At 39.9% G+C, this 26644-nt stretch overlaps 1 protein-coding gene across 1 annotated transcript in view; it reads left to right on the plus strand.

Moving 5' to 3' along the window:
- The window catches only part of HIBCH (3-hydroxyisobutyryl-CoA hydrolase), a 69624-nt gene extending 43213 nt beyond the window's left edge, over positions 1-26411 (plus strand). The window contains exons 8-14 of the mRNA XM_067549019.1: positions 1061-1206; positions 4560-4646; positions 6939-6997; positions 8533-8614; positions 20212-20331; positions 21424-21457; positions 25255-26411. Of these exons, the coding sequence (XP_067405120.1) occupies positions 1061-1206; positions 4560-4646; positions 6939-6997; positions 8533-8614; positions 20212-20331; positions 21424-21457; positions 25255-25370 (644 nt within the window). The 3' untranslated portion in view covers positions 25371-26411. The remainder of the gene's footprint in view (positions 1-1060; positions 1207-4559; positions 4647-6938; positions 6998-8532; positions 8615-20211; positions 20332-21423; positions 21458-25254) is intronic.
- Positions 26412-26644: the final 233 nt, after the last annotated feature.

Here is a 26644-nt window from a genome sequence, read left to right on the forward strand (position 1 = left end):
CAGAAAGCTTAAGAGCTGTAGAAAGAAAGCGGGATTGAGGAGTATAGGGAAGAGAAGGAATTGAAGGAGAAGATGAATATGAAGAGTTTAATAGGATGTAATAATTATAAGACACCAATTAAAAGGAGGAGCTGGGGAGAGAATTTGGTTAGAGTTCAGGAATTTTTTTAAAAGTTGGACTAAAAAACATCAAAAGCGTAATTTTCTTTGAGAGTATAATTTTTGGAAGAAAATGACATTACAGGATAAAAAAATCAAATATTTGATCAGTTATATTAGTGCAAATGTAAATGTTTAATGGGAAATATAAAAAAAAATTAACTGTTGTTTTTGCGGACCATAAAACCTATATATTTGCCTTTGACAAGCCTAAAGATCAATTCTTTTGAATTGTGGGACTCTTAAAACGTTAGTGTGATTCTTGGACTTTCATTGGTTATTTATTTAAAAAGTAAGTTTCTAGCTATTTCCTTATAACTTTCAGCCTTAGTGATTGGTTTACATTTTGAAAGTTTTGTTATTTCCCCCCCCTCCCCCTCACTAACTGCAGGTTAGTTGTGGTCTTCTCTATGTGGATGGTTACAATATATTTTGATAGTTTATTGACTTAATCATGAAACTGGAGAGAAGGAGTACCTTCCACTTTTGATTTTCACCAAGTGACTATCTTTTTTTGGTGTTGTTGGTTATTTGCCAACATGCTAGGTGTTTTACAGATATATAAAAAATAGTTTCTCTCATGAAAAGCTTGACATAAAGGGAGTGAGCACTGATGTCTGGCTTATCTGTTTGTTGTGAATACTTGCAGAAGGAAGGACTAGAATTAGTAGGCACTGTGGCAGAAGTGCACTTTAGGGAGAGACTTGGATGAGAGGGTAGAGGACTGGCAGACCAGATCAAGGAGAGCTGATACAGGCTAGAGAGTTAGGTACAAGACATGGAGATGAGAGTGAGAAGGGGACTGAAAATGTGCAGTGAGTTGTGTTAAATGGATGGTTAGGGCAGTAGATTTTTTTAGATGTTTTGTTCACTTTTTTCTTTTTTTCCCCCCCAATTACAGGCCTTTTTCCCGATGTAGGTGGAGGCTACTTCTTGCCAAGACTTTCAGGAAAGATGGGATATTACCTTGCTCTTACAGGATTTAGAATGAAAGGAAGAGATTTGCAAAAAGCAGGAATTGCTACACACTTTGTAGAATCAGAAAAGGTAAATCTGTCCACCATTACTTTAAATCTAACACTGACCTGTTATCAACTTGAGGCTGAATTTCTTCTTTTTGCCTGATTTTTAATTATGCAGTGAAGTTTAGCCTCTCGAGCATCAGCCCCATTGATGCTGTATAGGTATGACACTCTCTCAGTGTGTCCAGGACAATGAATCACTGTTACCCTCCTGCCTTCAGCGAGAGGGAGTCTTGCCTATGGTAGCTGGACGTCAGCTGCGGCACTGCCAGCCCTTCACCCACTCAGGCACTCTCCACAGGGCTCTGCCAGCCCCTACTTTGCCTTGTAGGTTAACACTTAGTGTATCCCGGTCCCCAAATGCCTCAGACGCATTTCTCTGTAGTAGTCAATCCCCATCACTAGATGCTCACAATAATTACCAGTAAGTGGTCTCCAAAGAGACAGTGTACATAGCTTGATATTACAATCAGGATCAGGTCCTTTATAAGAACAAAAAGTAAGATTTAAGAGATAGTGAGCAAGAACAACAGGTTACAAATAAAAGAAAAGATACACACATCTTAGAGTCTAAACTCTCGACTCCAACAGGCTAAAGTACTTGTCTAAAGCAATCTCTCACCTAAAGCCCTACATGGCCAGGATCAACTTTCATGAATGCAGAAAGAGTTATCCTTTTGGCTTCCTCGGTGAAGAATGACAAAATGTCATTGTGCTTTGTCTATTTCCCAAAACTCATTGTTTTCTCCCCCCAAAACAGAATGACCCTATGGTTCTCTTCCTGGGGTGCTCTGGCTACAAGGTGTCTTTCCATACTACTGTTTGTTTCACTCCCTGCGCCCACCCCCTCTCAAGCTGTTTTTCCTGTTGATTGTCACATGTATATAGGGCTTCCATTGTGTTGGCTTTAGAGTGCTTAATGTACATGTGAACTTAAGCAGAGATCTGAAGATACATCCCTTTGTCTGGCAAAAAAACCAGTTTTTCACCTCTGCTGGAGAGTTACACCTATACAGTATAAGGACATTTTTCAGTCTATAGACATAACTCAAATCTAATCATTATATAAATTCCACAATGAAATTAATGATCTCACATGACATGTTTTATAGATAAATACTATGACAGCAAAGCATTAGGGTAGTGAGTTTGTCAGGCTTTGCTGTTACAGAACAGTGAACTCTCTGCCAGTTGGCATTGAGGACTTCTTATGATCATAATGGGCCACATTTTTAAAGCCTCTCCTAAGAACAAAAATTTCCATGCACCTGTGTGCATCAAAACAGGTCATATTGATTTGACCACTGAACACTTGAATGCAGGGACTTGCTTCATATGTGCGAGTTTTGTCAGCAATATTTACATCAGAGGCATAGTACTGGAGATATCACCAAAGAAAGAAAATACAAAATATCTTATGGATCTGGTTTCATCTTCTGTGCCTGAGTCCCTTATTACAAATAAATATAGATGGCTGTTCTGTGCTCTTTAACTCAGATCTGACAGTCCAGAAATACCGTATTTTCCCATGTATAAGATGCTCCCATGTATAAGACGCACCTTAATTTTGGGGCCCGAAATTTGAAAATGTTATTGAACTCAAGTTTTATTCATCATAAATGCAAGTAAAAAAATCTACAACCACTGTATAAGACGCACCCAGTTTTTAGACCCCAAATTTTTCGAAAAAAGGTGCATCTTATACATGGGGAAATATGGTACACTGAACGCAAACAGCCTGGCTCCCAGTAATGCCTGGAGGCATTGAGCAGCTCAGCTCCCAGTAAAGCCAGGGGTAATTGGGTGCTTAGCATGTTTTAAGCTCCTGTTCTTCTATACAAAATATGAAATTGATATTTTGTGACGCAAAGTAACCGAGTTATGTTCAGCACTGGCTTGTGGTAACCAGTTGTGAAAACTTCACTTTACTAGGAACGTCTATTAAAATAACCTACTAATGCTTTTTAATAGGCAAACAATCAAGAACTACTTCAAGCCCACATCTGAATCCTTGTAAGAACCAAGCATGACTCTAGGGGACAGCAGTTAAGGCAGCCACTGACTCCAAATACCACTTGGAGATGAATGGTTAGGTGGTTAAAAACCCAGGGAAGAAGTTAATTCACAGTCAATATTTTATCTCTAGCTCTTTCCCAGTAGCCTATATAGGTCCAGATCCCACAGACACTTTACATAGCAGATTATCTTCAAAATAACAATCTCAGTGAAGCCAATGGAAACTACTAATGTGCAAGTTAGATCCCTGAGTAGGTGTTTGCAGGGGTTGGGGGTCTTAAACATTTGGCTGGGGAGAGATCGAAATCATCAACTCATTTGGTAAGATTGTAGTGTGAGATTGTCTGCCCCTTGCATGGATGGTTAAGTGGGCAGGAGGATGCAAGGCCTTGACTCTATCCTCTCATCTGCACTCTCAGAGTTGGCTAGGTGCCTAGAGTATCAAACACTACATATCTTTAAGTGTAGCACAGCAACAGGACTCCCAGTATCCTCTCAAGCTGTGGGAGATATTTGCTTGCTTCAGCCACAGCTCTTTTCAGTGTGTCAAAGTTATGCCTCAAGGTCAGCCTGTGAGGTGGAGATAGGCAACTCCCTTACCGGATAAGTTTTTCCATGAGCAACATTAGTCCTGTGTCCAGTCCTGAATCCCTGCAGCTTTACATCATAGCAAGTGCACCTCCTTCCAGAGGGTTGTAAATTAGTCCAGAGGGTTGTAAATTAGCTTTTAGACTCTCAAGGCAGGAGGCCTCCTTCTCAGGAAAAGGAGGGGAAGCAGGCTTTCAAGGTCTACAGAAAATCTCAGTCCCTATCCTCCTGTATAGCTAAAAGCCAAGAGTTAGAACTGGGTGTTTTAACAACAAAACCAGCCCCTCTTCTTTCCTCAGTGGACTCAGGATGATAGTGCTCCCTGTTCTTTAACACACAGGTTAGTTCCCTGGTCTGAGAACTGGATCTGCTTGTTTCAGAGCGCCAACTCAACTGGCCTGAGTTCTTCCCTTTTAAGGGCTCATCCACAGGCCTGAGAAGCTGCACAGATGCAGCAGGCTGGGACTGTTTATGACCACAATAGTTCTTTAACTCTTTCTTGATGGGTGGGGATAGGGGTAGCTATCTGCCCCACCACAGAGAGGTGCAGCTTAGGAAGATGTCCTCTATGCTGATCTCCAAAGGTGTAATTAAATCAGTTTTCAGAAATGCTGATCATCTGCTGCTCCCATTATCTGCTTTCAATCAGATCAAGTGTCTTTAATCTATAACTATTAAAATAGTATTAAATAACTAAACAACAATCTAGGTGGAAATATATTTTATTTCCCTATTACTTTAATTTGCCTTTTTTTTTTTTTTTTTTTTTGGTAGCTGCCTGCACTAGAGGAAGATTTAATAGCACTAAAATCTCCTTCAAAAGAAAATGTTGCAGATGTACTGAACTCGTATCACATGAAGGTAATCTGCTGGCTAAATAAGTGGTTTAAACTGAAAATTAAAAAAAATCTAATTCACTTTTCACTACTTTTTGCATTTCATTCTGTTTGGACAATTAAGTTAATTAGACTGGTCAGTTTTATTTGTGCTCATCCACTAGAACAGAGGTCCTGAAAATGTAAATTTCTAAGTGCTAGGTATTACTATTTATTGCCTTTCAGTTTTGATTTCCAGCACTGTTTGCACTGACCCAGGGGACAGACACTGACAGAATGAGACTGGCAGTGAGGATGGCACTGGGTGCAAGGGAAGTGGCCATGCAATGTGGATCCAGTGGCTCTGTCATCCCACCACATGACACAGAAACTGCTATTTTAGCCTAAAGATCAAACTAGGAATTTTACTTCATTTTAATGCCATGCTATATCCCTGAGTTTGGGATGGATTTTGCCTTTCCACCTATGCCATTCCCACTTTACATGCATGAAACCATGTTACTCTGGCATGATGTGAATTTCATCCTTATTTTCTTTAAAGTCATCTGCAGAGTCTAAATTTTGAGCCCAAATTTCAGTGATTAATCATGTTCCTTTGATTTTTGAGGCCCAATTTGGCAAATGCTACCAAGCTTAGTGTATGTTAGCAAGATCAAGCTCTTAATGTGGTCTAGTGAAATGCATTTGGAGTATAAAAGCAATGTGTGCTCACTATAGCCAAATGTTGCTAGTTTTACATTTTCAGAGAAAGATTATTTATTTTCCAAAGGGCAAATTTATAATTCTCACTAAGAAGTGTCAGTCAAGATTTTGGGTGGATGAATTTAACTTCACATCACAAAGCTAGAGTATGTCAGATTTCTTTGTAACGCACTGTATGCATGTATCGAGGTTTTAGATAATTTGCACTCAGTTTGTATAATAGCTATATAGCCACTCTGGTAAGCTTCATAGTACTTTTTCCAAAAGAAAAAAAGCCCTGGTGCTGGCAGAAGCTTAATTTTATTTCTTCATCCCATATATTGCTCCCAAGTTGTTTGGTTCTAGAATAAGATTGGTATCCACTATTTCCCTGTTAGAGTTGTTAAGTTCTTGTATAAGCATTCAGTGGAAAAATAATTGGAATAAATTAACATATCTAACACCACTGAATATCTTTGATGAAATGGAAACTACAAGCCAAAAGAGATAATATGTTGCTATAAAATGTCATGTAAACTGAGAGTTAATAGAGTGGAAGCTGCACCTTGGCAGTCATTAAAATAGAAGTGACAAGGAACCTGTCTGAGCTGCAGCTAGTGTAAATGAAATATCTGTTTGCATCCTAAGCCCCCTCGTGCTAACAGGTTTAAAACATTTGTCATAAACTCTAGTTCTAAGGCATCACATCATGCAGTCCCAGCTGCTGGCAGTCTGTCAATACCAGCAGTTGATGTGACCCAATTAATGCAAATTGTCATGTCTTCTAATTGTATGTGTGTAAACATTTTATAAATATAAACAGAAAGACTAGAAAGGGGCCCTGGTACTTCTGTGAAGATTGGATGGGTTAAAAATAATAGTATTTTTGCTGGTAAAATGTTATAAGATTGTGTATTTATTAATGCGAGCATACCTAATTATCTTACAAAGTCAGAAGATATTGTGACATTAATACTGTAAATCAAAAGAACCGAGCAAGCACAAAAGAGGAGAGAAGGCTGGAAGAACAAGATTGAAAGAGAAAATAAAACTAATTGGGATAATCAAATAAATTCCATAGTACTAAATTTCTTAAAGAAATCCCCCCAAAACCACAGCAGCTAACAGCTGCTGCTGCTTCTCCCCCACGCCTTACAGACAGACATATATTAAAAGATAATCTGTATATACCTTCCACTCTAGATATGGATCTCTAATATTAAAATGGAAGTTATTATTGTACAAAAATGTTTAAGAAAACCACACATCTCTCATATTAGAGCTTTATTTCCCTTTCCTTATAGTTCCTCAGAACTCTCAAAGTGTATGTAAAATCATCTCTCTTTATATCTGTTACTGACAAATATTGACAAAATATCTTTGAAATATATGCTAGCTCATAAATAACGCTGCAGCATGAGATAAAAACTTCAAAATGTTCAACACACAATGACAAGTTTGCATATACTGTAAAGTACTGTTTGATTAAATATGGTAATCAGCATTAACTGAGCTATCTGCGTAGGCTTTTCTGTAGTGCAAATCAATATAGTATTTCAGTGCCAGTGATGGGCTTTTAAAGTTTTCAAACAGGCTGAGATAGAGCCAAGTGAAAGATGTATTTTCTTTTAAATAGTGCAAAATTGATCAAGAAAAGCAGTTTGTACTTGAAGAACATGTGGACAAGATTAACAGGTACTCAGACATTCTTCCTTCTTACCACTTTTGTGTGGAAAATGTGCAGTTAAACACCAGTATTAATGTTTACTGGATTTAACAGGTTATGTACTAGAAAAGGCTATAGCGTGGTCTGTTAACATCTGTTTTTGTAGGGTTCTTAACCTGGTAGACATAATACTATGTAAAAGACCTAAAGTAAGTAACAGGTGTTCTTGGCTGATTCAGTGATTAAAAATAACTTTTGATAAATGTTGCTACAGTCATTAAACCACCTAATTTTGTTACTTTAGGTCACTCTTGTACGTAACTGCCCTATGACATATTAAACCAAAGACACTTGAAAATTGGAATTTAGAACTTTGGGGGTCAGGGCACCGTGTGTGTAATTCTTTGGGTACTGAGACAAAGCTACATCTGTGACCAGTTTTGGGCAGGTGAGTATCGGAAAGTGGTCAATGGATGGAAACCATGGAACAACACCAATAAAAAATTAAGCCTATTAGGACAGATTTATGAGGAGAAGCTGAAATTTATAGATTGCTTGAACAATGGAGATGATGGAATTCTGTACAGATATTTTATGGGTGTAAACAGCAATCAGAATTGAATTGATACCATAGGAACTGGTGCATTATAAATACATAGATAAGACAAAAGTAGAAGTTTTAGAATGAATATCAGTATTCCTAACTGAGATTTATTCAAATGTGAAATTGTCTTGAAAGGGAAATAGAGAAAATCTCATCAGTCAAAGCAGTAGAGAACATGTTGTTTATTATTTGTATTACCATAGCATCTAGGAGCCCCAGTCATAGATCAAGACCCCATTGCGCTAGATGCTGCACAACACAGAACAAAAAGAGAATCCCTGCCCCAAAGAGCTTACAATCTAAGTATAAGATGAGACAATGGATAGTTAAGGACAGACTGGTGGGGGAGTACAAGAAAACTGAGACAATATTGGTTGGCATGATAGCAATTGTCAAGTTTTTTGTAGGCTTCCCAAAAGAGAGTTTTAAGGAGGGTTTTGAAGGAAGATAGTTTTGTGGATATTTATAGGTAGCTTCTCCCAAGTATGAAGGGGATCATGGAAGAAAGCACAGAAGTGTTTATCTGAAAATTTGACAAGTGGGTGGTGGCGGCTGGCATCATGAGATAATTGGAGGTTGGAGCTGTCCTTTTAGTACTGAATGAGAGAGGATAGATCATAAAGGGCCTTGAAAGTGAAGACAAGTAACTTATATTTGATATGATAAAGAGAGGGAGCCTGGGGAGGGATGCAAAGAGAGAGAGATATGGTCAAAATGATGGACTAAAAAAATTATCTTTGCAACTGCATTCTGAATGGATATGAGAAGAGCAAGACTGTATTTGTCAAGCCCAGGGGGAAAGGATGTTGCAGTAATTGAGATGAGATAGTGTAGGGAATCAGTCTGATGATCTAGTTAAACTATTCCGTTTTTAACGTCTGAGTTCTTATTACTTCACAGACAGGAAGGAGGGTGGAATCATATCATACATTTAGTCATATGAGGCTTTTCTTTTTTTAGTCTGTTTTCAGCAAACAGCATGGAAGAAATCATTCAAAATTTGAAGCTGGATGGTTCTCCTTTTGCTTTTAAGCAGCTAGAGGTAATGTATATTTTTTACCTTAAGAATTAAGTCTTAAAGATTGATTCTCATCTCAAACTTGTGTAAGTCTGGAGCAACTGCATTAAGGTCAGTGGAATTACATTGGTGTAAAACTGGTGAGATAGCAGGCTCTCAGGCCCTTAAGATCCAATCCTTAGTCTTTTAGGACTTACACATGTGGAGAGTCTACTGACTAACTGCAGGATCAGAATGTAAGTATTTATATTTATTGTAAAACAATATTACTCTACACAAATTTTATTACATATTTACTCCTGACCATATACATGTCTCCTCTCTGATCATGATGAAAGGTTTTGTGATAATGGATAATAATGGATGTTCTCTTTGTACTTTTCCTTTTTTTTGATCTAGAATAATATGTAAAAAAATGTGCCAAACTCAGTGTTTTCCAAAATCTCTCTTGGGAAATAGCAAACCCACATGTTTTCTAAAGTTAATGGTCATCGTCGTGATGCTTTTCACTACATCACTGAACTTACAAAAGTACTACTTACAAAAGTATATTTTATTACGTTTATTCATCAGCACACTTCAGACTTCAGTACGCAGAAAAAAGTAACATCTATTCATATATTTATTTAGTCATATGGAATCTTTGAATTTTCCTTCCTATTTTTCTTTCCAAGCATGTGTACTTTGCTGATTTGTGAAAAACTGTCCCAGGGTCCTTTCAAACATTGCTTAATATTGGATAGAATGCAGGCATTTCACCAGGAAATCTTTAATACAGGATTGTAGCCAAGGCAGAAATGCTGCCCTAACATGTCTTCTTCTCACTCTTGAACCTACAGTATATGAGACATATTATAATAGTATCATGAACTCTCCAAGGCAGACTAGCCTGAGAAATCAATGTCTTAAAATTATCAAAGAATGTATATGAGAAAACACAGATCTAATTGTCTGTAATCACTGAGGTCAGATTAGAAGATCACAGTGGTCCCTTCTGGGCTTGGAATCTATAAATCATCTTTTTGCAGTCTCACATACTGTAACTGATACGCATTTGGCCATTCTAAGATTTTTGTGGACTGTCAAAATGTTGACCATGGTAATGTTTTTGCATTCTCACACATATTGACAGTCTTCATCACAGAGAAATTTGAATTAAGAGAAACATATCACTAAAAAAAGGAATTTTAGAAGCCACCTACATAGCAAGCGTTATGCTCAGTATTTAAATGAAAAAGTTTAGTCTATTCTACAACACAACACTAAACCAAAGGGAACCTTAATATTTTACTTTTATGTGGTACTCACCAAGGAGGATTGTTGGTCTAATGGTGAGGGCAGTCACTTAGGACTCAAGAGACAGGTGTTCAATTCCCTGCCCCACCACCGACTTTGTCTCTGGGCATGTTTACATTGCTACAGTGGCAGCGATTGAGCGGGTGTGTGTAGACCCGCCCGCTCAGTCGAAGGGAGAGCACTCTCCCATCAACTCAATTAGTCCACCAAGGTGGAAGGTAGCATTGACGGAAGACGCTCTCCCATTGACGTAGCGTCGTGAAGTTATGTAACTAGTGTATCTCAGACTAATTTTCCCTTCTCTTCTTTTCCTTGTTTCCTTTTCTTTCCCTGTGTTCCTTACCTCCTCTCAGGTTTTTTTCTCCATGTTCTTCCATCCTTCCTTTTTCTTTCCTACTCAGTCCCCTGTAATCTCCCCCTCTTCACTTGTAGACACTTGCGTGTCTTTTCACCTGCCTACACCTGTCACTCACATTCTACCACTGAAACACCTACAGGCATCCCCTTGCCCAGTCACTCCTACGCGTGGACCTCTCAACACACATGCATGCACACCCACCCATCCAATCCACACAGACAGCCACACAGCCATGCATCCACCACTTACCCTGTCTGACTACACACAAACACACCCGTACACTCACAAGGCTTGTGTCTGCATGTATGTGTGGGGGACAGAGGAGCTAGGGTGATGGGGATGAAATTATCAGTACATTTATTTGCCATGGCACTTAAAGTTAGTGATTAGTGCATGCTCTGTCTTTCCTCCTCCCTCCCATGGCTTCCTCTTACACTCCTTCTAGGTCTGTACTCTCCCTCCCCTTTCCTGGACTGTTAGAGGCACCCACTTACCTTCCATGTGGCTCTCTTTGTGTTTCCTCCTCTCCAAGCACTGGCTGTAGAGTGGAGTTGAGGACCTGGAACAGGAGGCCATTCTGTCCTATTTGCAGTGCCCTGCTGCAGGGTGGATAAAGGAGGTGCAGCCTCAGCACCACCACTTCTTCCTCCCTTGCGGCCTGTGACTGCTGAATAGTTGGGAGGAGGAGCATTGACAGACAGACAGAGCAGGGTTTAGGGAAGAAGAGCAGCGTGGGAGAGGAAGAGGAGCAGCATAACCTATCAGCTGTTCTATCCTTTTAAAAATGAAAGCTTTCATCCTTGACAAAGATTCTCATAGACTTTAAGGCCAGAAAGGACAATCATGATCATCTGATCTGACCTCCTTGCCCATTACAGGCCACAGATCTTCACCCACCTACAATAGGCCCATAACCTCTGGCTGAGTTACTGAAGTCCTCAAATCATAGAATCATAGACTATTAGGGTTGGAAGGGACCTCAGGAGGTCCACTAGTCCAACCCCCTGCTCAAAGCAGGACCAATCCCAACTAAATCACCTAGCTAGGGCTTTATCAAGCTGGGCCTTAAAGACCTCTAAGGATGGAGATCTCACCGGTTCCCTACATAACCCATTCCAGTGCTTCATCACCCACGTTTTTCCTAATATCCAAACTAGACCTCCCCCACTGCAACTTGAGACCATTGCTCCTTGTTCTATCAATTGCCCCCACTGAGAACAGCCTTGCTCCATCCTCCCTGAAACCCCCCTCAGATAGTTGAAGACTGCTATCAAATCTCTCCCTCACACTTCTCTTCTGCAGACTAAACAAGCCTGGTTCCCTCAGCCTCTCCTCATAAGTCATGTGCTCCAGCCCCCTAATCATTTTCATTGCCTTCTGCTGGACTCTCTCCCATTTGTCCACATCCTACCTGTACTGGGGAGCCTAAAACTGGACACACTACTCCAGATATGGCCTCACCAGTGCCGAATAAAAGGGAATAATCACTTCCCTCTATCTGCTGGCAGTGCTCCTACTAATGCAGCCCAATATGCCACTAGCCTTCTTGGCAATAGGGGCACACTGTTGACTCATATCCAGCTTCTTGTCCACTGTATCTCCCAGCTCCTTTTCTGCAGAACTGCTGCCTAGCCAGTCGGTCCCCAGTCTGTAGCAATGCATGGGATTCTTCAGTCCTAAGTGCAGGACTCTGCACTTGAACTTCATCAGAATTCTTTTGACCCAATCTTCCAATTTGTCTAGGTCACTATGTATTTTATCCCTACTCTGCAACATATCTACCGCTCCACCCAGCTTAGTGTCATCTGCAAACTTGCTGGGGGTGCAATCCATTCCATCCTCCAGATCATTAATGAAGATGTTGAACAAAACTGCCCCAGGACCGACCCCTGGAGCACTCTGGTAGATACTGGCTGCCAACTACACATCGAGCCATTGATCATTACCCGTTGAGCCCGATGATCTAGCCAGCTTTCTGTCCTCCTCCTAGTCCATTCATCCAACCCATGCTACTTTAACTTGCTGGAAAGAATACTGTGGGAGACCAGATCAAAAGCTTTGCTAAAAATATATAAGATATATCATGTCCATCACTTTCACCAAACCACAGAGCCAGTCAGCTCATCATAGAAGGCAAAGGCAAAGCTTGATTTAAAGACTTCAAGAGACAGAGAATCCACCATTTACTCTAGTTCACACCAACAAGTGACACGTGCTCCATGTTGCAGAGGAAGGTGACCCTCCCCCCCCCAGGGTCTCTGCCAGTCTGACCTGGGGGAGAATGCCTTACCTACCCCAAATATGGCAGTTGGTTAGACACTGAGTGTGTGGGCGAGATCCACCAGCCAGACAGACACCTGGGAAAGAATTATCTGTAGTAACGCAGAACCCTCCCCCTCTAGTGACCCATCTGCAGGCTGTTGGAGATATTTGCTAATAGCAGTCACAGATGGGCCATATGCCATTGTAGACAACCTCATCATAATATCCCCTCCATAAAACTTAAGCTTAGTTTTGAAACAAGTTAGGTTTTTTGCCTGTGCTACTCCCCTTGGAAGGCTGTTCCAGAACTTTACTCCTCTCGTTGTTAGAAATCTTAGTCTAATCTCAAGCCTAAACTTGTTGGCTAGTTGATAGGCATTTGTTCTTGTGCTAATGTTGTCTAACTGTCCCTTTGAAACAGGACTAGCTCAAAGCACATTAATGAACTGTTAACATGCATCAGCAGGCTACACACGGACAGTTAGACGCAGCAGGATAGCACAGGTAGATTCTTCACACCCCAGTTTGCCATCACCTAATTGTTCTTGTAGACAAGCCCTTTGTGTTTGAGTGATGGGTTTTTTAGACTAACCTTCCATCGATAGATTTCTTACATAGGAAGAGTTAGGAGGGTTGGCTCTAGGTCTGTAAATTGATTTAGTGTGTGAAATCCTGGCTTCCTTGAATTCAGTAGCAATGCCACCACTAAGTTCAGTAGGGCCAGAATTTCACCACAGATACTCAGATTCTAATACACCATGTGAAATCTTGAAAGAGCAGTGGGGCTTTGCTATCAGTGTCGGTGGGGCCAGGACTGCGGTATATTACAAATAGCTTAGATAAACTTTAATTTGTTCAGTGTGTACAAGTATAAATACAAACTTGTATGTTTGAATTGTTTGTATATTGGTAAATTAAAAAGTGGTAAATAAGGAAGAGGATAGGTCACTGCTACAGAGTAATCTGGATCACTTGGTAAACTGGGGACAAGCCAACAATATCCATTTTAATACAGCCAAATGTAAATGCACATTTAGGAGAAAGAATGTAGGCCATACAGGATGGGGCACTCTATCCTGGGAAGCAGTGACTCTGAAAAAGATTTGGTGGTTGTGGTGGATAGTCAGCTGAACGTGAGCTCCCAGAACAATGTTGTGGCCAAAAGGCAAATGTAACCTTTGGATGCACAAACAGGGAAATCTCCAAAAGGAGTAGAGATTATTTTACCTTCATATTTGGCACTGGTGTGACCACTGCTTAAATACTGTCTCCAGTGCTGTGGTCCACAATTCAAGAAGGATGCAGAAAAATTGGAGAGGGTTTAGAGAAGAGGCAGGAGAGTGATTAAAGGATTAGAAAACCTGCCTTACAGTGATAGACTTAAGGAGCTCAGTCTATTAAGCTTAATAAAGAGAAGGTTAAAGGGTAATGTGATCAGACTGTTAAGGATCTCTGTGGAGAACAAATATTTGATAATGGCCTCTTCAATCTAGTAGACAAAGATCCAGTTAAAATTACTCACACATCAAAGGCCATAGAACTCCCCCAGAATTTTTAATGAGAAGTGTAATTAACCATTGGAACAATAAGGGTTGTGGTAGAGTCTCCATCAGTGACCATTTAAAATCAAGATTGGATGTTTTTCTAAAAGACATGCTCTCAGAATAATTTTGGGTGAGTTCTATGGCCTATGTTGTACAAGTGGTCAGATTACATGATCACTGTGGTCCCTTTTGGTCTTAAAATCTATTAGTGTGTAAATATCATGGTATATAATGGGCAGGATATGGTTATTCCATAGGCATTACTGAAAGTCAAATCCCAAACAAAATATTCTGTAAGTATTAGGCCTTTAATGTGTGAGTAATTTTAGAGTTAATAAAGTAGAACTCATAGCACTGGCAATGATCCAGGCAGTTGCTCTGCCAACTATCTAGCTCTGCCAGTGCAATCCTGACATACAACATCACTTCTTTCTGGAATCAGAATATGGTCGAATGGGCACTTTTAATGAGGCCACTATGAAACTGTGCTGACGAAACCTGAAAACCATCAGAGCTGTCATTTGATTGTGGCCTATTGATGATGTTTTTAAAGATTTTTGGCTTTCAGGACAAACTTGCTTCAGCATCATGACAGAATGGTGTTATGTTGTCATGACCTTCATGAAGTGATATTGCACTGTAGCATTACCACATGACCAATATTGCTCTCACTAAAAGATATTTTGAAACACTGTAGTGTCCTATAAACGTGTCTTACAGGCTATGGGACCCTTTGTCAAAATTAGGGCAATTGCTTTTTTCAAAATCAAGTTGGGAGACAAACACCAACTCGTGAAAGTTCAGATACTTATAAGAGATGTGAGTGGGATGGAGGAGGCAAGACAGTGGCTGAGTGTGGCATAGCAGCTGTCCTCAATAGCATCCCCTGCTGATGCTGACTGCAGCAGTCTGACTTCTTGTGAGTCAGCCCCTCTGACCAGATCATGCTTTAGTCCTACTCATTATGGAGTAATAGAAAGTGCAACAAAGAAATTCAGCCTGATTTGGGGCCCATAGACCCCACACCTTTTTCTGAGGTTGTGAGTTGTCCGTATCCACTTCTGATGAATGGCATCCCCCCACATACTCCAGTGACAGCTGGTAGGGGTACCCCAGGCCTACCAACTACACTGGGTTCCAGTCCAGGGACCCTGTAATTAGAAGCCAAGGTCTGCTTCATCATACTTCTTGCTACTGCCTCCCTGGACTTCTTCCTTTGGTAGTTTATTTTTCAGACCTCCCCACATTCTTTCTAGGGTCACCCTTCCTTCAGGGCCAGGACTCACAGGGCTCTACCCTGGAATTCCCCAACAAAATTATAAGCTAAAAATGCAAACATAACATACATCTGTCCTCCTCAGGCTTGACCTTCAATCCAGCTCTGTTCCTCACCTGAGCACCCTCCAGGGCTTTCTCCTTGGAAGTCCAGATCCTGCTCCATTATCAGGGCTTACTGCCAGAGATTGCTCCACCTCACTGGCTTCTCTGTATCTCTGCTGGGCTCTTGTCAGACTTTGCTATTCAGAAGAGAATTTCAAGGCCAACTCTCTCCCTAGACTTCCTCTGAAACACAACCCGTCTCCCACACCTAGAGAGGCTCTGCAGTATTCTTTCCCACTCTCCCTGCAGCCCACTTATCTGTACTTCCTTTCTTTATAGTCACCACCACCCAGTGCCTGGCCTACCCTCCAGGTGCAACCAGATGAGTTAATTGGCCTTTCAGACCCACATTAACCATTTCAGAGTCAGGATTGGGTATTTCCCCATCACAGGATCCTATTGGATTACAGTAACAAGCTAATAATAAAAGCAGCAAAGAACACACACACATCCCTCCCCAAAACTCAAAGCTTATTTCACCAGAATTCCTATCAGCATTTCAGAAGAGCAGTTCCTGATGGGCCAATAGAAAAATGTAGCCATATAGTTCCCTTTAAATTGTTTTCCTTTACTCTATTAGATAGGATACCATTTTCCTTTGTTTTTTTGTCTTACCATGTTTAGTTCAACTAAAAGAAACCTTCCAAGGTTAGATGAATAGAGTTGACTGGTCTCTCTTTTAGCAAGCAAACAATGAGTGTCTCTCTTCTCTGTTCTAAGGGGAAGTGCCACATTAGACACAAGTACTTCCCTTTTTAGGCTTAGTAACCCAGCAAATACCGTTGCCCTGATGCAGCAGTCTGGGGTTTACTACTTTAGCCACTTGAAAGGAGAAAGAGCTTGAAAAAAGTTGAATAGTTTAAAGAAAAAAAAAAAAAGCACTACATTTTACTCATTCATACCGGTGAGAGTAGCTGTGATTCTTTGAGCTCAATTAAATTTAAAAGGAGTTAATAGGGGACAGCTCAGATTAATAACACACTTTGGGTGGGATCCACGAAGGTGCTTAGGCACTATGACCCAGATTCAAGTGCCTAAGTTTCAGATTCAGGCACTTCAGTCCCAGTTTTGGCTCCACTGTGATCCAAAACTCCTGCCAAGTCCTGTAGGTGCCTAAACTCAGTGCCTAAGTTTTTCAGAGTAAAAGTTCCCTTACCACCCTTGTTTCTGCCTCTGAACATGCGCACTGTTGCCTCCCTGTAGGTGTCCAGATACCTGTCTTCTGGCTAAGCCCCCAGGTGATCCACAAACCAGGGAAAGACAGGCATTCAGCCACCTAAGTTGCCTGTGGAGCCTGGTCAGGTAGGGGTCTCTGAGCATGCCTCCCAGATCAGATCCCATTCACAACTGAAGGGGAGATGGTGTCCTCTCACAACTTTTAGCCAAGTGGTTAGAGCACTTCTGCCAGAGGGGGCTAAAAATTATAAGGTGGGCAGTGGCAGCACCAGCACCTCACCCCACTGCTTTATGTATAGTGAAGCAGACGCCTAACTCATTTGCTCAAAGACAGCTAAGGTGCCTGACTCAGGCAGCAGGTTCCCATTTGTGAATCACTAAGCTGACATAGGCACCTCACTGCAACCTCGACTTCAGCGCCTCTCTCTGAGATAAGGACAGGCTGAGCATACATCTCTCTGGTTGGCTAACTTAGGCAGAGCCTCACTTGGTGTGCTGGCTTTTTGGATTGCCTTCTAAGGTGCCTGTCTCTCCCCGTTGTCTAGGGATCCTAAAAGCCTAATTTGGCTTTGGGGATGGCTTTGTTATTCCTGTGACTTCCTAGGCACTGTGACCCTCAGTGTGACCCTTTTGTGGATCCTACACTTTGTCTCCTGTTTCCATTAATCTAGTGAGGTTTTTCACTCCCAGTACTCCCTGCAGGATATAAGTAACTCTTCCTCTCTCTAAGTAACCCTGATGTTTTTTCCTCCTTTACAGTTAAGGGGAAAAGGTTACTTCTGTCACCCACCTTAATCAAACAAACAAAAAACCTCAACCCTCTTCTTCCCAGAAACCCTGAACGCTGTAACTGGATGCTATGGTGCTGATGAGAAACTTTCTTAGCAACCTATATTGTATGATTAAAAGGGAGCAATGCTGCTATTCCAGCTGTTATTGTTGGGAGGACTCCATTCTTACACTTACTTCCCTCACCTTCTCATGATAAAGTACTGGCCATTAATGGTGTTGCAAATCCGACTTGCAGTATGCAGGACTGTTACACTGAAATCAAGGTGATCCCATAAAAACTGGAATGAGCGGCCACTCCCTTTATAAGACCTTATCTGCATCCCATATTTCTCCCTCATGATGCAGCCTATTCCTCTTTAATCTTGTTCCCCATATCTGATCCTCTTCATTGTACTATCAGTTTATTTATAGATACACTGGTGACTCATTTTTCTGCATTACACCCACCTTTTGTGCTGCTTTTTCTTTCCCTGTACTACTTTTCTCTACATGATTTATAGCAATCCTCCCTCCATCTCCAACCGCTTTGGCAGCCTCTGTGTGTTCAAAAAAGAACTAGATAAGTTCATGGAGGATAGGTCCATCAATGGCTATTGGCCAGGATGGGCAGGGATGCAGAATCATGCTCTGAAGTGTCCCTAGTCTCTGTTTGCCAGAAGCTAGGAATGGGTAACAGGGGATGGGTCACTTGATGATTACCTGTTCTGTTCATTCCCTCTGAAGTACCTGGCATTGGCTACTGTCGGAAGACAGGATACGGGCTAGATGGACCGATTGGTCTGACCCAGTATGGCCATTCTTATGTTCTTATGTGTGCGTTAGCTTAGTAAACTGCTGTTTTCTAATCTTTCCTGCTTCACTGCTCTCCTTAATCAGTGGTGCCCCACAATGCACTGTGCACATTTCACCTAGGGAAGCTCCTACATGCACAGGATTTGAATATAACATCTGGTGTGGTCCCAGCAAAGATTTCCAGATCAGACAAGAGTTTGCCACCCAGCAAAGGGTTAAAGGGCCCTCTGTAGAAATGGGTCCAGGAAGAGAAGAGGAAATTAAGGGAAAAAAGGAAGTAGGGGTCTTTATTAGGAATCATTGGAGAGGTCTGAAGAGCAGCAAATTGCAGTCAGGGTGGAGGGAGCTACAGTACAAAAATCAGCTATAGGTACATGATAAAATTACTGGAATTCTGAAAAAGTTTTCAGTTCAAGTCCAGATTTATTTTTTATAAACCATTTCCCCATCTCCACTCTCAAACCAGCTGATGGATGCATGCAAAATGGTGATAAAACTTGAATCACTAGTTACAATTATAGGATCTACTGCTTGCACAGCAGGTGAGTTTAGTAAACATAAGCAAATAGGCAAACAAGGTTATTACTTTAGGAACTGTCATCTGGAGGGAAAGAGAAGGAGAAATCAGAGCAGTCAGGAGACAGAACATTTCTTGGTGTTGATTGGAAATCTGCTATTTCAGTCTATGGGTTAAAGTTTAATGTCCTCATTGATAATATAAACAGGTAAATCTTATCATCTGCCACTTCCCATTGTCATAGTAAACAATCTTTTATAAATCAGAGCATACTACTGTAGTATGAATGATGTGGATCTTTTATTCATACTTACAGAAAAACCTTCAATTTTAAGATTTAACAAAAACATTAATCATCTATATGTCATAATTAAAAAGTAAAAAACTTTTTACATTTCTTTCTTTCCCAAAGGAAATTTTTGGAGCTCAGTTCTAATTCCTTAACTATGTTTTTTCATCCATCTGGCACATGGTCTGATTTTAATTGAAAGTTACTCATGAGTGATAGAGGTCTGGTAATTGTTTGTTTGTTTATTTAGATTAAAAAGACATGCTCTCTCTTTTTTTTTAGTGGAAGTAGTGCATACCAATTATTTGGTCTTTGCAAATATGTATAAGAAGAAATAATGTTTTTAAATCCAAATGTTGGGCCAACTAACATAATCCCATATTATTCTGAACATTGCATTAAACAAAACCTAAATACTGTATCTTTAGGTTACCTGCAAGATCTCTGCAGATGATAGAAATAATTATGAGAGTTTTAAATGTTTTTTTTAACTTGCAGGTGCTTGTGCCTGTAATTCATAAATATGTAATAGTTCATATTGAACTGAGATAAAAAGCTAAATTCTACTCTCATACCCTAGTATGAATCAAGAAGTCCACTGACAAATCAAATTAGTCTAGATTTGAGCCCCAGTCCTGCAAATTACTCCTGGGGGTTGGCATGTGTGCCTGCACAGCACTCCAGTTACACTGAGGGTCTGCCTGGGCACGGGTCTACTTGTGTGGTTGCTGGTTTAGTGCCTGAACCCTGACTTCACAGGTTAGACTTCTGTTCTCCTTTAAAAGAGGGGCTACAGTACAGAGAAGAAATGCACAGAGAAAAATAAAAGATTAAGGAACAGCAGGGGCAATTTTGAGGACACTTGGAAATCTTTTAGAGATCACATTTATAAGATAGATGCTACTCCTTAGAAGTGTGATATCTCAGTGCTATTTTTATATGCTATAGATAGAGGTTTGGGAAAAGGGAATAACAGAGATTTGTAGGTAAATTAACATGATTCTGTATAGCACCATAGCAGAGGTGAGTTGGTAAGAGTTAGGTAGCGATGGGGAGGATAGGACAGATAAGCTTAGGGAGGATCGAAGTTCTAGAGTATTGCCGAGTGTTGTTTTGTATCTTTACACTTATAAAATAACCATTTGTCTTCATTTTTGAAAACCATTTAAGCAAAAATCTAATACAGAAAAAATGAAAGTTTAATGTCTTCCACAGACAATTAATAAAATGTCACCTACGTCCTTAAAAATGACTTTGAGACAGCTTAGAGAAGGAGCTTCCATGAACTTGCAAGATGTTCTAACTATGGAATACAGACTGAGCCAGGCATGCATGGTAAGAAAAAAGTACAGTACATTTGCTCCTTCCAGACATAATGAGCTGGTTGCAGATTTTTACAGTTCCATATTAATTATACCAACAAATATAGCTGACAAACATATCTTTGTCAGTATCTTAAGTGGTGTGATTGTTCAAAATGACAGTTTCCATTTGTATGCCTGCTTGTGCAAGGAGGGCAAGGTAGCCAGTAAACAATTGTCCCTCCCTATAACCTTGTTTTGCTAAGAAAAATATAGTGAAGCTACAATATGGAGGATTGAATAATAAATAATGTACTTAGATTGTTAAGGTAGTTCTGGTACAGAAGCAGAGTTGTCTGAATGAAATCCTGTAATATTCCTGACAAGGAGTCTGCTTTGTTAATTTAGTCACTTTTTATCACGCCTATATAAAAATACTATTTTTGAACTGATAGTTTTGTTTAAGTTAGACTTTGGAAATGTGGGGCATGCCTCATTCATATCTGAAAATATCATTACTCCTTTCTTCAAATGAGTATTGTCACTCCATTTCTAATAAAATGCAATCAGGATCTGATAGAACATAATTAGGTAACTGAAAAGTGTGCTAAGCACACATAATACATCACAAAACACAGGAAGACAAGGGCCCTGCCCTGCGGAGTTTACAATCCAAGGATCAATCCTGTAAGCCCTTATTGTGTGGAACACCATACAATGGCATGTCAGTGAGATGTTCCATGGAGGGACGAGTGACAGTAGTTCAGTCCACCACAGTGCACAGGACAGCAGTTCAAATGATCGGAAGTGTGGAGGTATGTTAGTAAGATGAATCAGTATAGGAAGATTTTGGATGGGAGTAGAGCATTTGATGGACGGACTCAGAAGGTTGTTCCAAACATAGGGGGTAGCATGAAAGAAGGTGCAAAAGCCAGAATTGAGGTAAGAGACAAGGGAGTAGCTAGGTGAGAACATCCAGAGCAGTGTAGTAAGAGTAAGACGAGAGCAGTGGAAGTGGAGTTAGGCAGAGGCATGGGTAACATGGACTTGATGCAAAAGCAAGAAGCCCCCAGTGAAAGGGGGGGTGAAATGGAATGTCTTGTTTTACATATTTTTTATCTTTCAGCGTGGCCATGACTTCTATGAAGGTGTTCGAGCAGGTAAGAATGCACAGCAGAAAGATCACTTAAAGTTAATGGGGGTAAAACACATTGCTTTATTGCTCATTTGTAGCTATCAGTAAAAGTGCGACAGTTTGTTTGACAGAAATATGCAGTACATCAGCTTAGAGTATACTGGTCGCTACTACTGGTCACTAATTTGTCCTTCTCAGTGTATTCCCTCCATGCAGCCATAGATTGCCAGCTGGCCTCTTGTCATTTTATAATATGATAGAAAAAGGCAGTCTTGTTTCTGTAAAGTATTTTTAGTGTTTTATACACACGTTCCACTTGCACCATTAACTGCTAGCACAGCACAATGAAACTGTTTGCACCAGTTCATCTGAAAGGAACAAGATATATCTAGTGTTGTCAATAATGAGCAGTGACGATGTAAAGCATGATCTACCATCACTCATGCATGCAGTTCGGTTTTGGTGTCAGCCAGAGTGCTAGGGAGTCAGACAACTCTAAAACGAGTTAAAAAATCAAAAGATAGAGTTAGTAACATATAAATTGATTATTTCAGGATGGAAGCACATTCATTAGCACAGGAACTGTTTTGGCAATGTCCCATACATTATCATTACATAAATCTTACCATAGAAAATATCCTGGGTACATGAACTTGGGAAATTTTAATTTTTTTGGTTTGTTTTTATACCATTTCTCAGTATTAGGTAGGCAGAAAGGGAAGTAGCAGCAAATAGCAGGGCTTTTGTCTGGTGGATTGATCTGGGTGTCAGACTAAGGTTCTTTCCCCAGTCCTACCATTGAGTCATTATGTGACCTTGTGCAAGCCTCTCAGTCTTTGTGTCTGTTTCCCCATCTGTAAAATGGGAATCAAGAGCTGATGCATTCATCACAGCGTGAGACACAGATAGAGATGGTTTCCTAAGGAGATTACAGTGTAAAACAGCAGACCTAGTTAAGTTCCAGAGGGGTAGCCGTGTTAGTCTGTATACAGCAAAAACAGGACTCTCATTGTTTAGACCTAGTTAAGACTCATTGAAGGACCCAGATGAGATTTTAATTCAGAATTTATTTCATTCATTTACATATTATCTCCTTTTCTCTAATAATCTTTATCCTCCTTTGTAAAGCAATTTAAACTCTGTGGATGAAGGGTAGTTACTGAATGCTAAGTATTAATAAAAGCTCCTCAGGCTCTGCATCATCAGGTATGGCTTCATTGTGCTAACAAACAAGATATGGAAACATGCACATTTAAAAAGATGCTGTTCCTAGAATATGTTTTAAATCTATGGGGAAATGTGCACAGTTGCCAAGATACATCTGTATGGAAAGTGGCAGTCCTCATTCAGAGGCAGAGACAGAGAGTCAAGCAGCAGACGTGGTTCTCATTTGTAATGCACAAGGTCATTAAAATCATCAGAAAACCGGGCAGAGGACAGAAACAGATTATCTTGTCACACAGTTCAAGATAACCGCACAGACCGCTGATTGAGAAACAGGCATCAAAAGGCAACAGCTGGGAATCTTCCATTTGGTGCACAATATCTCTTTCTTGCGTATGTTTATAGTATGATTATATGATTATTAAAATAGGCCTAATGGTAATAGAAAATAATTCAAATTTCATTGATAAAATTGCCAATTATATATTGCATGATTGTTCCTGAATCATTTTTGGCCCCAAGCTGCACCTACTCACACTAAGTAATATCTTCCTCTGTGAAAATCTCCCTGCCATCAATAATCTCTCGTCAAATAAGGTGCTTAATGTGAAAAAGGGAGGCAGAAACTGGTCCTTAAAGATGAACTGTAATGTTTTAATTTTTTATATAGATCTCCAAATCATTAACAGTCTGATCTTTCAAGGTGCTGAGCACCCTCAACTCCTGTGAAAGTGCTCATCATATCACAGGATTATGCCCTATTTGAATAATATGTGGATTTAAAAATTAGAAAACACTTAAGTGGTTGCCATTAAAAGATGGTATTTGTAAAAAATTATCACAGAGTGGTATCATAGACACCAAAGCTTTGCTCTATATGGAAAAAATTTGTAAGGTATTGGGTGGTAAGTGTGCATTTCTTGAGTCATTTTAATTGATACTATTTGAGAACATTTTAACAACCCAGATTCTGTAATTATGAAATGTTTGGTTTCCATTGAAGAAAGCAAGCTGTGGCTATTTGGACAAAAATTTAGAAAGGTAAAGCCCTGGTGTCAAAAGTCAGAAATCTGGTCTGTGAAACAAAATGGCATACTGCTAACTGGCAATCAGCCGCAGCAACAAGCAAGGGAAGCAAAAACATAGGTTTAGCATGAACAGGGTCAGTTGTAATATACCAGACAGTACTCAGAGTTTGAAACTAGCTTGAAGAGGAAAGTGCTAGTTTGAAGCATAAGAAAAGGAGCTTCCTACTAGTTATTGTCTCCTGTTTACAGGATGCAGCATATCTTGTGTACATATCTCCAACGGCAAAGGCTGTAGGGAAGCTGCTCCATTCAAATCTGTACAGTAGATTGCCCTCTTTTGCATATTAAAATTGGTCTACCCATATTACTGACCTTTGAGGAACAAAGTTTAAAGGATTTTTGCCCACTGTCTAATGAGTTCATGCTTGGTGCTTAAAATTAAGAAAGCCCAAGTCAATATGATCAGAGTAAAAGTGAAGAACATCTTTTCTTGACCCTTATTTGTGTGAATACCTTTTTAATTTGGAGTGCTTTTATTTTACATTAACTTATTTAGTCAAATCATTGAGCTATATAATACATAATCAGACCTTTAAGGGTTCCCTGAAATTGTATGCCGGGGCATCAAAGACCCTCTTGATATGCCGTTCAGATTTTTCTTTCCACACCAACACAATTGTTCCTTTCTGAGGGGGCAGTCTCTTGCTGGTTATTTAAACTCTTTTCGATTGTCATATCACTAACATTAATTATCCTCTGATTAGCCCATCTCCAGCTACTTGTAAGAGATCCCCCTGGAATTTAAATTGATTGCTTTGCCTTCTCTTTTTTCCTAAGATCAATTTCTTCTCCTTGTTGTTGGGAATGGATATCCGTGTCATGTTTTCTTGTGTTATACTTTTGCCGACAGCCATTCATTACTAATTTTTATATACAGCACTGGGGGTTAAATCCCAGTATTGTGCAGAATATACATATGATGATGACAATTGTTCATATAAATTATGTCTTCTATATCTCTCTATTAGTAGCTATAAATAACTTTGCTGTTGATTTTCCTATGAGGATATCCTGCCATATTATTTTCCCCATTATTATTGTATTAGTTTATATGACATTCCCTTAGGAATCTGAGTGTCTGACCTCTGCAGTCTTCAAAAGTGAGATTCTGCACAATAATTTAATAATTCTTTTCTAAAGGAAGTGTCCTTTATAGAACCCTATACCTCCATCCCACCTCCAGCATGTAGGCTACATATGTTAGACTGAGCAATTGTCTAAAATAAATCACTGGTTGGAGGCTTGAGTGATAATAGTATCCATCTTCCCTCATAGTTTTTGAATGCTCTATTGGATGAGGTCATTAAGGGGGTTTCTGGAGCAATAGAATATTCTCAGTGTCATGCAACACAAGGGAGTGAATCTTTTCAGGATACAATTCAATGAACATTCATAAAAGGTAAAAAGTTAAGCATTTACTGAAGCCAAATACACTGCACTGCATATTGAGTTTACTCCTGATATACACTAAATATAGCAACAGTATAATCTACTATCTTGGTGTGATCTGAAGCCCTCTTGATTGAGAAAATTCACTAATAACATCCCCTCTTTCTACTTTACCTGATAGTGCTGATTGACAAAGACCAAGTCCCAAAGTGGAAGCCAGCCAGCTTAGAAGAAGTAACAGATGAATTTGTGGACAGTTGCTTTAAATCATTGGGAAATAGTGATCTCAAGTTATAATGAAGGTGTACAAAGCTATCAAGGTTGTATTGATCTACATAATTCTAGGATATAAAAATTCATAATGATGCGGAGACGTTGATGAAGAAGGTATGGTAACACTCTTGTCTCTAATCTGCTTGAGATGCATCTTCTGTAGGTTTTATTTTGTCTGTAGTACCATAATGAGAACACTGAATCAGGGGAATAAATTACTTCAAGAAAAAGCATTTTGCTAATTGCTATTATGTAATAAAGAACATTTGATTTTTAGAGACATGTTAGTTTAGTGGGGAGATGTTAAGGAGGTAGCCTGGTTCAATGGATATTGTATTGGACTGGGAGTCAGGAGACCTGGGTATTGCAGGGTCTAACCACTGATCCACTAAATGGGTTCTGTGCCTCAGTTTCTCCTTTATAAAGTGAAGATAAAAATACTTAACTTCATAAAGCACTCAGAGCTACAAATGAAAATGCCGTATATATAAATGCTTGGTAGTAGGTAGTATGTTCAATAATACTAAAGTAAACAGACCATTCTAATAACTTACTGGGTTGACAACAAGAAGTTGCTATGCTACTGATTTAGCATCAGGTCAGTATCATGACCTAGTATTTGATATAGCTTCTTGTCTTGAATGAAAATCCAGTTTTACAGGTGAAATTGCCAGCCAACCTAGCATATGAATAATATTTTACATAGCTGAGCCTTTAACTCTATTTTTAATACAATTGCCATATATCACAGAATAGGTTATTTTTACAGTTTAATCTCTATAAAGCTTACCTGCATAACAAGGAATTTACCTTGACTTGATAAATCACTAGTGAACGTTCCCTGTTTGTGATGTCATTTGAATTCAGTGGTGGAATAATTGCCTCCAAGTGTGGTGAACATTGAGGGTCAAATTCACTGTTTATATCAGCAGCTGCAGCTGAACTTGGCCTCCAGATGACAACACACAGCTGCAATTTAGCTGTACTCACCAACATGCAGAAATTCTGTCTCTACCTTCACAGGTGTAGAAGGGCCACATGCAGCCTAACCAGGAAAGTCTGCTGCATGGGGTGCACACTCCTATGTGATGGGTACTTAGAGCCTGTGAGCAGAGGTACTGGAGAACGTACTGCTATATGGATCCTTACGTTCAGTGGTTTTCAGCCTTTTTTCATTTGCGGACCCCTTCAAAGTTTTGAATGGCGGTGTGGACCCCTATGGAAATCTTAGCTATAGTCTGCAGACCCCCAGGGGTCTTCCGACCACAGGTGGACAACCACTGCTGTAGTCCATTTCC

This window comes from Emydura macquarii, unplaced genomic scaffold (genome assembly GCF_026122565.2).
Source record: "Emydura macquarii macquarii isolate MOO-44397 ecotype Brisbane River unplaced genomic scaffold, CSIRO-AGI_Emac_v2 contig_1253, whole genome shotgun sequence".
Lineage (NCBI taxonomy): Eukaryota > Metazoa > Chordata > Testudines > Chelidae > Emydura > Emydura macquarii.